The sequence below is a fragment of the Chiloscyllium plagiosum genome, chromosome 15 (assembly GCF_004010195.1).
Source record: "Chiloscyllium plagiosum isolate BGI_BamShark_2017 chromosome 15, ASM401019v2, whole genome shotgun sequence".
In the NCBI taxonomy this organism is placed as follows: Eukaryota; Metazoa; Chordata; class Chondrichthyes; order Orectolobiformes; family Hemiscylliidae; genus Chiloscyllium; species Chiloscyllium plagiosum.
In genome coordinates, this window is record NC_057724.1 from 28,235,995 (window position 1) to 28,250,020 (window position 14,026).

Sequence of the window (14,026 nt, forward strand, 5' to 3'; positions counted from 1 at the left end):
TAACTGAAACAAGGGAAAGCAAAATTTTAACTACCTCTCACTGTAAATCTACTGCAATCTGTGCTACAGAATTGCAGTTCTCAGCATCCGCAGCAATATTTTTCAGTTAGTTTGTCACTTTTATTAAAGTAAATCCTCTATCGGCAGTACAATCCCTATTCTGAAAAGTCAAAACCTATGCCTTAGGCATACGTTACTGAGAGCGTTGTTTGAATGAGGGCAGTGAAGCAAAACAAAATGAAAAAAAATGCCGACACAATAGTTTATAAAGAAAACTTTTTTTTAAATGTTGCCAAGGGATGGTACAACTACTGATCAGTTCTCAAACATTTAGTTGCTACTCTGCTTTGCAGCCAGTCTTTTGTCTCTCTCTTCAGCAATGGTGAGGCGGATACCCTTTCCACGAGGCAGAGAAACCCATGGCTTATTACCCTGGCAACAAAAAAAATTGATTAATGTAGCGAAGGAAAATTTAATAGTAAACAGATGACCTTCTTTTCTCCTGCAGCCTTTGGCTCTATTATTAATATCATCTCAATGATAACTTGTTTGCAAGCACCTTCGAAAATTTTCACCATCTCCTCTCCTTCCCTGGTTTGGAAAATAAGATTAACCATGGAAACTGCTATGAGCACATTTCATAAGTACATATTTCTTTATTTTTGGTTTGCATCAACTGAAAACTGGTTTTGGAGGTTTTAATTAACTGCACAAAATCATCAACTTAAACCACTTTCACAACAAATTCTATATCGGGAACAGATTCAATCTTCTCCAGGAAAGCTGCTTTTATTTCACAAGTCACTAACTTGTTCAAATGATATAAATGGTATTCGTCAAAATGAAATGAGCCAGAATGCAGTAAACAACTAGAACAGAGCTGCTTGAATTTAAGCAGCATATCAATTAACTTTCAAACAGAAGAATTTAAATTTTCTTATCGTGTCCTAACAACCACAGAATGTCTCAAAGTCCTTTACTACCATTGAAATACTTCTGAAACATAATCACTACTATCATGCAGAAACTTCATGCCCCTTTTCTACTGTTAATAAAGCACAAGTGTTGATCAGGACACCAGGAATTCCTCTTTGAACAGATTCAAGGAATCTTTTTGTTCACTCACAGGATGCAAACATGATATTAGTTTAACATCAACACTAAAATATCTGCAACTGACTTGGAACCAAAGGCTAAAACACAACCGAAACTCAGAACCCAAGCAAAAATAACATACGTTTAAGTAAGTAATTTACAACCATGGAATGTCTCAAATCACTCAAAATCCAGAGAAAGACGTATATACACTTAATATTCTATAATATAGGGAACTGCAGCCAATACACACTCAGCAAATTTCTACAAACAGAAACATGATAACCATCAGCCAATGTTTCTGTCGTGTTGATTACGGTATAATTTAAACAAGGATACTAAAGAACTTGCTCGATAATCTTCCAAATTCTGCCACGCAATCTTACATGCACCCTAGCAGCCAGCTAGGTCCTTTAGTTGGATGAGTTTAACCACTGCACTGGACTGTCAACCTTGAATTTTGATATTGAAACCCTGAAGCGAAACTCAACAAGGAACATAAACAAATTCTAATATTGTATTAAGAATGTATAACAGGCTTATAACAATGTTGCAATTCATTGCAAATTATCACTCTCTACAAGAGCTATCACTTTGATTCTGATTAACTCAAGTTACATCTGCCAACTGCTAAAACAATTTTAAAAAAAACATGTATTCCAAATGGATCTAGGATTCATACTCACCTTTCCAATAACAAAAATGTTGGAAAGCCTGGTAGCAAAGCTATTACTGTTAGCATCCTTTACATGAACAACATCAAAAGAGCCAGGGTGCCTCTCACGATTAGTGATTACTCCAATACGACCCAAGTTAGCACCTCCTATCACCATGCATAAGTTACCTGCAAAGGCAAAAATGGTAACAGATCAAAGGGCTATGGGAATTTAGAAAGAACACAAGAGCATTTGGCACAAGAAATTACTCACGCAGGGTATTTTTTTTAAAAAAGCAATCCATGTATCTTACACACAAATAATTTAAGTCATAGTATCAACAGTCTTTGAAAATTACAGTGCCCATATACCTGTGCCCTGAAAAAGTTCCTAGACTATCATGGCTCCATTACAACATAAGCAGGTAATCTGTTAATTTGTAATTCAAAATAACAGGAGATGCATATGCTTAGGAATTAAACAGGAAGAGGAAACCATCTCAAGAGCATGTTGTTGATTTTGTTTAGCACTCCTGGTAGATTAGTCTGTGTGTGGAAACTTCAGGGGCAGAAAGGATTACATTCAACTGTAACTTCTTTTCCTCTTCCAATATATCACAAAAGTCAAGATGGTGAAAAGAAGGCATTCACTTAACAGGTGGAAGATGGGCTGTATTTTTCAGGAAATATTGAAGCCTGGTTGACAGACACACAAAAGTAAGCAAATCACAGTCCCCTACATATAATTTGACCACTTTATATAGAAGGAAACAGTTTAATGAGTGATCCTGTGCTTACACTAGTTGAAAATTGATCAAGAGTCATGGCTAAGGTAAAGTCTCTGAGGGACAGGATTCCTTGTCTTCCCTTTATATTCTGCAGTTTCTAACCATGGGGTCATATGTGCCTGCCTGCACACTGCTGACCAGTTCAAAAACCAAGAAGTTAGAAAAAGATAGCCCTGCAGTGAAGCGCAGCCATGTAACAAATAACATCTTGAAATTTCAATATTGATTATTAATTTCTTAAAGGTCAAAAAATTTGTCTAGATGTTTATAACTGAGCAGCCCTCGGAATATAAATTTTTAATTTAACCCAAAATTTCAAAGTCACTGAACATTAGTTTTACTCTGCATTTTCTAACTTTGCCCTTACAAGTTCAGATATTTGAAAAAAAATTACCTGTAGCGTAGAATTGTACCCAGCTGCAACTCAACCAAGTTAAATAGATGTGACTTATCAGAAAGTTTTGGAGACTTACTTTTAAAACTCTGCCAATATTTAATCCTTTGGCATAGTCATGTCTATTATGTATGTCTATGTGCCCATTTGAAACCAATTTCAGTCTTGATTGTTTCCCCCAAAAAGCAGATGTACAGGACTTGTTGCTATTATCCAGAAGACAGGAAGGGAACTACAGGCCAGTCAGTATAACTATTGGAAGCAATTCTAAGAGATTGAATTGATCGGCACTCAGAGTGGCAGGGATTAATTAATAATAGTCAGCGTGGTTTTGTTGAGGGGGTCATGTCTGACCAAACTGACTGAATTTTTGAAGAGATGACCAGTTGTGTACACATTTGACATAGTCTACTTGGACTTCAGCAAGACTTTGATAAGGCATGAAATGACAGCTTGGCAGTGAAGGTTAAACCCCATGAGGTCCAAGGGAAGCTGTCAAATTGGATCCAAAATTGGCAAAGTGGCAAGAAGCAAAGCTTCATGGTTGAGGGCGACAGATTGGAGTCTGTGTAATGTGGGGTCCTGATAGAATCCATGTTGGGGTGCTTGCGGTTTGTGGTATATATAAATGATTTAGACATGAATGGAGGAGAGTTGGCCAGTAAGTTTGCAAAAGATACAAAAATTGGGGGAATGGTAAATAACGAGGAGGCTAGCCTTAGTTGTGGGTGAGTTTAGAAGGGTTGATCTGATGAGCTTATCAGTGGAATTTAGAATTCAACCTGGATAAATGTGAGGTGAAGCACTTGAGTGAGACTAACAATGCAAGGGAATACAGAACAACTGGTAGGACCTTGAGGAGCATCAAGGATCAGAGGGATTTTGTGTTCATGTTTTCTGGCCCCTCAAGGTAGCAGGACAGGTAAAGTGGTTAAGAAGGCATTTGGGATTCTTGCCTTTATTAGCTGAAGTAGAGTGTTTAAGAGGAGAGAGGTTATGCTAGTACTATATAAAACATTCATTATCCCAAAGCTTGAGTACTGTGCATGGCTCTGGAATCCACATTACAAGACGAATGTGACTACAGTGGGAAGGATGTAGAGATTTACCAGATATACTGCAGAGTTTTAGTTATGAAGGATTGGACAGACTAAGGCTGTTTCCTTGGACAGGAGACAGGGGTGGGAACACAGTTGACATGTACATTATGGAAGTATAAATACGGTAGACAGGAAGGAACATTTCCTCTTGATCAATGACCTGGGGGCATAAATATAAGGTCAAGAGATTTAGAGGAAATGGGAGGAAAAATGCTTTCACTGAAAGGTTGGTGTAAATCTGAAGACTCACTGCCTGAAAGGGTGGTACATGCAGAAACCCTCATACGAGAAGTAGTTAGTTGTGGACTTCCAATGTCAATGCACACAAGGGTATTGGCCAAGTGCTGGAAAGCACCGACTGGCCGATGTGCTTGTTTTAGACTGAAGCTAACTTCACGGGCTGAAGGACTTTTTTTGCGCAGCAGACCTCTATGACAGAAAATAATCTGACAATATATACACCTTAATTGAACAAGAACACCATTCAATTTACTGCCATCATAATCCCCATACCTGTATCAAACTTGATGAAGTCTGTGATTTTGCCAGTATCCAGATCAATCTGCACAGTGTCATTAACCTTAATCAGAGGATCCGGATAGCGAATGGTTCGTGCATCATGTGTGACCAGGTGAGGAATTCCCTTGGTGCCTACTCGAATCTTTCTTACTTTGCACAGCTTATACTGGAAACCAAATTAAACTGTTTGTAACTCTTCGATAGTTTTAAGGTTGTTTTTAAAGATACTAAATTCTATCATTTAAAACAGTCTACACTTTAGTATCTAACCAGCTGTTGTGTGTAAATCCAGCTCAAAAAGGTTGACGTTTCTTACTAGGAATATAATCATAGTTAAGCATCTTTCAGCTACTGAAACCTCATGTAGGTTATCTTACCTCACACAACCTCAAAAGTAGTATTTTATTGTAGCAGATACCAGAAAGGTGGGAAGGGGAACAAAGAGCAACACACCTTAGTTTGTTGAACCCGATTCACTCCTATCACACTACATTTAAGCACCAACCAACTGCGTAGTTAAACAATGGAACAACATGTTGCAGTGTTCAATAGCATACGTTGTTAGGTGGCAAGGCACAAGTCTGCATCTGCGACATTCCATAGTAAATGGCTATCTTCTTTACTCTACATGGTCAACGCAAACAGAAGCCAAGTTCCTTAAACCTGACAGTCATGAGGGTTTGAGCATGAGCCTGGACAATGCTGAAGTACATCCACAATGACAGAAACCTAAAAGCTATGTCCTCTCCAGAAACATGCAAAAATGTAAGAATAATTACATGGCACAACTACCATGAGTTAATCATATCTATGTGCAGAACACACTTGGTGAGCCAATACAAAAAAAAATGAAATAAAATAGTTACTACCTACTTCTAACCAGTCAGTGCAGCAAGGTTCTGAAAAGTACAATCAGACTCAAAACAAAGATTTTTTTTTAGTAGTATGGTTAATGTTTAAAGAGCTTCCGAAGACATTATTCCAAATACTGCCAAGTCTGCACCCGTGGTGCTAATCTCATTGCCGTTAAGAAAAATACTAACTATACAAGTTTTCAACTACGCAAGAGACAGCGAGGACAGCAGTCCACTGTTCTTGCAGATATTGGCCTCACTTCTCTACACGACACTAAGTGCATGACGAACATCCATAAACAATGAGTTAAAATTCTGGGCCTCAATAAGCAAACCTAATGCAAAGTGCTGTTAATAAGCAATCTCTCTTCAACTGCATAGGTCAGAATTATGACCATTGTGCCAGCCACAACCAAATATATGAATATGGAGGCACAGAAAGCAAGTTCATTAAAAGACAGCAGAAACAAAAATACATGCTGTTCTTGAGCACATTAGAGGTCAACTGATGCAGAAACAAGTGCCATTTAAATAATAGGTATAGGAGAATATGACAGATCAAATACCTTTGCCTCCTCAGCTGTAATTCGGTGCACTGCAAAGCGACCCTTGGTGTCATAGATCAGACGGAAATGTTCACTTGTTTTATCAATGCTGATCACATCTATAAATAAAACAAACTCATAAGGCAAGCAACGATACACAGCATGTAGTTACAACACTAACATCCGAATCAATTGAGAGGCAATTTGTTGTGGAAATGCAGTAGCTAAAACATCTAGTCACTTACTGAAATTAGGAAGCAGCAGAATCATTGAATTTAGTTAACTGGGCAAGCTTATAAGCAGAACCTCAATTTTCACTTCACTGGCACTTATGAGCACATATTCCAAATACATTAGGTGGTTATGATCACGACTCTACCTGTCTTGATTTCAACTTGAAGTCTCAACAAAATCTCTTTTTCATTCTTTCATAGGAAAGTGTTGCTGACAAGATCAGCCGTTTCCGACCAGTAATTGCCTATTAAAAGCTGTGGAATAGTTCATCTGATGCAGGTATATCCACAGTACTGTTAGGGACAGAGTTCCACATTTCTGCTTTGAATGATCAGTGGTATAATTCCAGATGAGGGACGATATGCGGTTTGGAGATAAACTTGCTAAACATACCCAATTTTACATCATGAAGTGTATAATTTCCCAGGAAAAATACACAGCAATGCTTCCCTTGTATTCTACTTGAAAAAACTGAAAACCGCTGAGAGTAATATCGAATTTAGACAAGGCACACAATAGATACTGAGCTTTAACAAGCATTACAGAACTACAATTAATGAAAGTCTCCACACTGACCCATGAATCCAGTTGGGTAAGTCACATCAGTACGGACTTTGCCATCAATTTTGATGAATCTCTGCATACAGATTTTCTTCACCTCATCACCAGTCAAAGCGTACTTCAGACGATTTCTGAGGAAAATGATGAGGGGGAGACACTCCCGGAGCTTGTGGGGACCTGTAGATGGACGGGGAGCCTAGCAAAGCAAATACAGTTTACACACTCAGCACACAATTCATCAACATGGTTAGCAAACATGCATATGAACAGTACATTCACTTACTTGGAAGTTTTTTTTAAAATAACCAGAATATTCACAGGAGCCCTTTTACCAGCAATATGCATCATAGACTTGTATAGGATAGTGAAATAGATCCACAAACTCATTTACTATGCTTGCCAACGTTCAGTTGTCAAACTACATCAAAATGGAAAAGGCCTACTTAGATCTTCATTCTGGGAAAATTGGGCAGTAAAAACCATAAAACGTAATCAGGTGAAAACAGTAGAACAAAAAAATGCAAACAAGAGTATGACTTCTCCATTCTGCTCCACCATTCAACATGGTCTTAGGTTTCAACTCCACTTTCCTGTCTGTTCCTCATATCCCTCAATTAATTGAGACCAAAAATTTGTCTGCCTTAGCCTCAACAGTATTTAAGTAATTACCTGACCCTCACTAACCTTGATACACCAGAAACATTCAACCACAAAGAATCAAATTTCAGATAAGTTTGACAGACACTTGGAAACTCGGTAAACTAAGTAAACTAAATGACTGTTGTCATTTCAAACTGGAATAAAAAGTTGAAATACATTAATCCTACCTACTGAACTGTTCTTTAATCAGCAAACACTAAGACACCAATAACAAGCTGCAAGTATCTACTCAGCTATATATGCATAACCGTGTATGGAAAACTCGAATGCACACTGGCCATTCAGTAAAATAAAGTTTCTGCAATCCCAATGGTCCTAACTGCATTAAAATGAGTGAGTTAGGGGCTACAGAAATCTCACTGCATCTGAACTCATCCACATCACTCGAGACGTCCAAATATTAATATTTCACTTAATGCCCGCGAAATACTTACGAATACTCCAGTCAGTTTATCCAGCATCCAATGCCGGGGGGCCGCCAGGCGCTTCAGGTGCTTTTTTGGACCCCGGGCCTGTAACAATGGGAAACAATCGTTTAGTTTCTGTGGCTGTAACCGAAACTCTCAACCCTCCGGTCTCCGGATATCTGAGCCGAGATTCCCGAGGTTCCCTTCCCTGCGACGAAACCGACTCGCCTGGCTAACTCAGGAGGAGGAGATTTGAAAAACGACACCCGAAGGCCGACCCCGCGGGTCGGGGTGAAGCTGGAACTCCAGCCCGTTGACGGCGCGGATAGAGGCCTGGCCCTCCATCGCCGACACAAAATGAGACCGGGGGCAAGTTCCAGCAACTTTTACTCAAGAATCAACCCGAGCCCGCTGCCTCCGACGACAGGAAAAGAAAAGGAGGGGCGAGGCTAAAGGGGGCCGGGGCCTCGGGCAGTAAACCGCTTTCCAGCCTCCACTCTAATGGCTGCCACTAGTCCCGACACTCGCTCACTTGTTGCTAAAATACCCAAACACTTTCCGCGCCCTTCGCACAAATGATCCCGCGACCCGATGCCCCGTCCGTGTATACACGGATTGCGACAGGATCGATTATGTTTCTCCATTTTACGCGGTGGATGTTGTCAGATTCACCCTGCGCTCCCCCAGCCGCTGATTCTCACCATTGCTGGAGCTGCAGGAAAAGGACCACTGCCCACAATGCAGCGCGCAACGAGGCTGCGGGTCAGAGGTCAGGCGGCGGCGCGCCTGCGCTCTATGTTCTTGTGGAGAAGGATCGTCCAAGCAGGACTGTTGTTTCTCCCTCTTTCCTCGGATGCTGCCAGACTTGCTGGTTTTTTTCCAGCTATTTCTGACTTTTTTTGGTGTCCTCGTAACTTAACAGCAAGTGGTTTCTTTCCAGTACTTCAGAGGTTTGTATTTTACACACTGTCCTGTGTCAAAGTCGTCAGCCCTCCGGGAATTTAAGATTATTTTCCAGGACACCACCATGAACAACTAGGGAGAACATTTATAAGGGCTGAAAGTGTTTGCTGGTTACAAAAATATGGGAAAGGGAGTGTATTGCATGTTGAAATTTCCACGAGTAGGTCCTACAGAACTGGTAAGATGAACAAGGGCAGGATATATGTAGTTAATGGAAGGGCTTTGGGCAGTGTTGTCAAACAGAGAAACTTAGACCCACGTATATAGTTCCTTGAAGGTGGCATCACAAGTAGACAGGGTGGTAAAGATGGTGTTTGGTACGTTTGCCTTCATTGCCCAGACCATTGAGTATAGGATTCTGGATTAGATTAGATTACTTACAGTGTGGAAACAGGCCCTTCGGCCCAACAAGTCCACACTGACCCGCCGAAGCGCAACCCACCCAGACCCATTCCCCTACATTTACCCCTTACCTAACACTACAGGCAATTTAGCATGGCCAATTCACCTGACCTGCACATTTTTGGACTGTGGGAGGAAACCCGAGCACCCGGAGGAAACCCACACAGACACGGGGAGAATGTGCAAACTCCACACAGTCAGTTGCCTGAGGCGGGAATTGAACCCAGGTCTCTGGCGCTGTGAGGCAACAGTGCTAACCACCGTGCTGCCCAGTGGTGCTGGAAGAGCACAGCAGTTTCAGGCAGCATCCAAGGAGCAGCGAAATCGACGTTTCAGGCAAAAGCCCTTCATCAGGAATAAAGCAAGTCAAGGCATCGTGTAATGGTTGTACAGGATGTGAGTGAGGCTACTTTTGGAGTGCTGTGTACAGTCGTCCTGGTACAGGAAGGATATTAAATTGGAAAGGGTGCAGAAAAAATTAACAAGGATGTTACTGGGCCTGAAGGATTTGAGTTATGAGAGACTGGATGGACTGGGACATTTTACACTGGAGTGTAGGAGGTTGAGGGGTGATCCTATAGAGGTTTATAAAATCATGAGGGAAATAGATAAGATGAATAGCAAAGGCTTTTTTTCACCCTAGGGTAGGAGATTTCAAAACTGGAGGGCATAATTTTCAGGTGAAAGATTTGAAAATGAACCGAGTGGTAACTGTTTCTCTCAGAAGACAGTTTGTATGTAGAACAAACTGCTAGAGGAAGGGATGGATGCAGGTACAGTTTTAGTATTTAAAATACATTTGGACAGGTACATGAATAGGAAAGATTTACAGGGATTTGAACCAAACACAGGCAAATAAGACTAGTTTAGTTTGGGAAACCTGGTCGGTATGGATGAGTCAGTCCAAAAGGCCTTTGTCTCTTCTGTATGACTCGAGAACAGGTGATGCTAGTTGATAGAGAATCTGATCTACTGATCATTGTTCCTGAAATTAACTTTGTCTTTTCCAATTTTGAACTTGCATTGTAATTCTACAGCTTGTACCTTTTGTCATTGACAAATCTGATTCTCAATCGCAGTGTTTTTGTATGCGGGGATCTTGGTATTTAGAAGATGAAGCACTCCTGGTTCACAAGCTTTTCTGTTAAGACACCTTTCCCTAAAACTGCTCTTGTCTCTGTTCAGCTGCTGGGATATTCAAGGCCTGGGAAACCCAGTTACAAAGTGCAAATTAGATTAAATCCAAGGCTGCCAACCACATTACAGCAAATTAAGTGCCAGCCTGCCTAGTGGGACCATGTTGGTTGCTTGCCCCTTGCCTCACCTCCATCAAGATCAGAAATGGGTGGATTGGGGTTTGGTTTTTTAAATTCTAACATTTCTCTTGGCCCCAACACATTTTTGGCAGTTAAAATTCAGCCCATAGTAATTGATTTGGAGAAGTGAACATTGGACCATCTAGTTCTTCTAAACCATCCTTCATTTTATTGGCATGATTATAGAACATTTAGCATATAACCGCAATACTAATCGGGATTTATCCACAAAGAAAATTAGAGTTATCTATGTCACCCTCCAGATCATGAATGAATGTGTTTAACAAAAGGAAACAATCAGCGATACTTGAGGAACCCCACACAGGACTGGTGACCTTTAGGAACATATTCCATATTAAACTACCTTCTACTAAATATCTTAGTTAATGCATTCTTCCATTGCCTCCCCACATGAAGAGATTTTGTTGTTCTGTGCGATTCCTCATGTTGTATTTTATTAAAAACATTTCAAAAATCCAAATAAATGATGTCTGTTAAGTCCTCTTGATACAACATTCTCTTAAGAATATCCAAACACATTTTAAAATATAATTTCTCCAAACATGGGACAGGGTATTTGGAATAGCCTATCAAAGAAGATAGTTGATCAGTTCAGTCTTATAATTTTTGAGAGAGTGATGGATATATTTTTGGCCCTCAGGAGAACACTGAATGCTGAATCATGAGTAACAGCCGTCTTCTCGAGCTTGCTTGATTATCTTGAAGAGTCAGGAAGAATATTCCAACAAATCTTCATGATATTGGCTGCCTTTTTTTTCTTTATAACAAGTATTTCTTCCAATTCAATCACAAGAGTTATCGTGATTAATAATTGTGGTGGCTGATGCATTTGAGACGCCATCCACCTCCTCTATGATTTTTGTCACCCTGGCCTACAAAGCCTCATCTTCACCATGGATATCCAGTTCCTGTATATGTCCATCCGCCATGGCAAAGGTCTCCAAGGCCTCAGTTTCTTCCTCTCCTGCCAACCCAACCAGTACCCTTCCACCGACATCCTCATTCGATTGGTGGAACGGGTCCTCACCCTCAACAACTTCTCCTTCAAATAATCCCACTTCCTTCAGACCAAAGGGGTAGCTATGGACACCCCCATGGGCCCCAGCTATGCCTGTCTTTTTGTCGGATAAGTGGGACAGTCCATCTTCAGCAGTTACACTGGCATCATCCTCCGCTACATCGATGACTATATCGGCATCACCTCGTGCTCCCACTAGGAATTTGGACAGTTCATCAACTTCACCAACACCATCCTGACCTTATGATCATCTGGACCATTTCACACACCTCCCTTCCCTTCACAGATCTCTCCGTCTCCATCTCCGGACATCTATTTCAAACCCACCGACTCACACAGCTATCTAGATTACACGCAACCCCTGTCCTGTAAAGACACGATCCCTCACTCCCAATTTTTCCGCCTCCACCATATCGTCGCCCAGGAGGAGCAATTCCACTCCACGACTTCCTGGATGGCCTCCGAGTTCAAGAACTGCAATTTCCCCTCCCATGTGATCAATATGTCCTCCAGCACATCTCCTCCACTTCCTGCACCTCTGCCCTTGAGCCCCACCCCTCCAAACGCAACAAAGATAGAGCCCCCCCGGTTATCACCTTCCACCCCACTGATCTCCAGATGCAGCGCATTATCTTTCATCATTTCTGCCACCTACAATCAGATCCCACCACCAGAGATCTATTTCCCTCCCCCCACCTCACCTCCATCCAAGGCCCCAGAGGATCTTTTTACATCCAGGCAAGATTTTCCTGCACATCCAAACACCTCATCTACTATATCCATTGCTCTTGGCTGTGCTGTACATCTCTTTGACACAATGTGGTCTCCTTTGCATTGGGGAGACAGGGGGCCAACTCGCGAATGTTTCAGGGAACATCTCTGGGACACATGCACCAAACAACCACACCACCCTGTGGCCAACCACTTCAACTCCCCCTTCCACTCTACCAAACACGTGCAAATCCTGGGCCTCCTCCACTGCTAAATCCAAGCCACCTGACAACAGGAGGAAGAACGCCTCATCTTCCGCCTTGGGACCCTTCAATCATACAGCATTAATGTCAACTTCACCGGTTTCCTAATCTCCCCTCCCCCACCTCATCCCAGATCCTAGCCTCCAACTCGGCACTGCCCTCTTGAACTGTCCTACATGTCCATCTTCCTTCCCACCTATTTGCTCCACCCTCCCCTCTGACCTATCATCAGCATCCTCCACCTGCATCTACCTAGCGCCTTCCCAGCTACATTCCCACAATCCCCACCCCGCCCTCCTATTTATCTCTCAGCCTGCTTTCCCCCACCCACATTCCTGATGAAGGGCTTATGCCCGAATTGTCAACTCTCCTGCTCCTCGGATACCGCCTGACCTGCTGTGCTTTTCCAGTGCCACATTTTTCGACGCTGATGACAGGTTGAACAAGCCTTTGGTGCAACTTATACATGCAATTTCTATGATTTGATTTGAAGTTATACATTAAAATTATTTTCTTCTATTTCTTTGCAAGATTACTATACGGCCTCCTTTCAAGGCCAAAAAGCCCCATTTTCATCATGCTTTTATCACATACCTTTTCTAGTGTTGGTGATCAGTCTTGTGGCTATTCACAGCAGCACCTCCACAGTTTGAATGTCACCATTGTGCCCTGATAACTAGATCTGGATACAACAATCAAGATATACTTTGATCAGACCACTGCCCAGTCCAAACATGACTTTAACTTGTAATTTACTGTCATTTACATTTTAGCATAAACCTTAGGTGTGGATAAAACATTGACTGAAATATAGAAAATTTCCTTAAACTAGAACATATGTGGAATTTTGGTGAATGCATAAAGCATTTGTATTTAAGAATCTTACTGTGTCATTTCAAGGCCTGAATGTAATTACACAAAATCCCAGTAACACTTTTGATTAGTGACCCTCAGGTTAAGATAGCACCAGTAGTCTCTATCTCATGGGAGCAACCGCTCTCCGCTGGGCATTGACAGCTCCCCCGTGGAAATTGTGAACAGCACTAAATTTCTTGGCATACACCTGGCAGAGAATCTCACCTGGACTCTCAAAACCAGCTCCATGGCCAAGAAAGCCCAGCAGCATCTCTACTTTCTGCACAGGCTGAGGAAAGCATACCACCCCCCTCCTCCGCCCCCAACTTGTAAGGAGATCTCAGCTATCTGTAAGAATGATAGGGATGTTATGGTAGGGATTTTAACTTTCCAAACATAGACTGGGACTGCCATAGTGTTAAGGGTTTAGTTGGAGAGGAGTTTGTGAAGTGTGTACAAGACAATTTTCTGATTCAGTATGTGGATGTACCTACTAGAGAAGGTGCAAAACTTGACCTACTCTTGGGAAATAAGGCAGGGCAGGTGACTGAGGTGTCAGTGGGGGAGCACTTTGGGGCCAGCAACCAAAATTCTATTAGATTTAAAATAATTATGGAAAAGGATAGACCAGATCTAAAAGTTGAAGTTCTAAATTGGAGAAAGGC

The 14,026-nt window shown here is 41.6% G+C and overlaps 2 protein-coding genes across 2 annotated transcripts in view; both read right to left on the bottom strand.

Annotated features, from left to right (window-relative positions):
- Nucleotides 1-262: 262 nt before the first annotated feature.
- Nucleotides 263-8,581, bottom strand: rps4x (ribosomal protein S4 X-linked). The gene is made up of 7 exons (XM_043704537.1): nucleotides 8,514-8,581; nucleotides 7,840-7,917; nucleotides 6,761-6,941; nucleotides 5,972-6,069; nucleotides 4,546-4,717; nucleotides 1,782-1,939; nucleotides 263-432 (listed from the first exon to the last, which is right to left on the bottom strand). Exons 1-7 carry the CDS (start codon nucleotides 8,514-8,516, stop codon nucleotides 331-333), a joined length of 792 nt encoding a protein of 263 aa, XP_043560472.1. The 5' UTR covers nucleotides 8,517-8,581; the 3' UTR covers nucleotides 263-330.
- A 4,482-nt stretch (nucleotides 8,582-13,063) lies between these two features.
- The window catches only part of cited1 (Cbp/p300-interacting transactivator, with Glu/Asp-rich carboxy-terminal domain, 1), a 14,245-nt gene continuing 13,282 nt past the window's right edge, over nucleotides 13,064-14,026 (bottom strand). Inside the window, exon 2 of the transcript XR_006313762.1 lies at nucleotides 13,064-13,188. The gene's annotated coding sequence lies outside the window, so the exon portion shown is untranslated. The remainder of the gene's footprint in view (nucleotides 13,189-14,026) is intronic.

Coding starts and splice junctions, on each gene's coding strand:
- rps4x (XM_043704537.1), bottom strand. Junction 6,942..7,839: donor ATAAACTGACTGGAGTATTC/GTAAGTATTTCG, acceptor TTGCTTTGCTAG/GCTCCCCGTCCATCTACAGG. Junction 6,070..6,760: donor TTACCCAACTGGATTCATGG/GTCAGTGTGGAG, acceptor TTTTATTTATAG/ATGTGATCAGCATTGATAAA.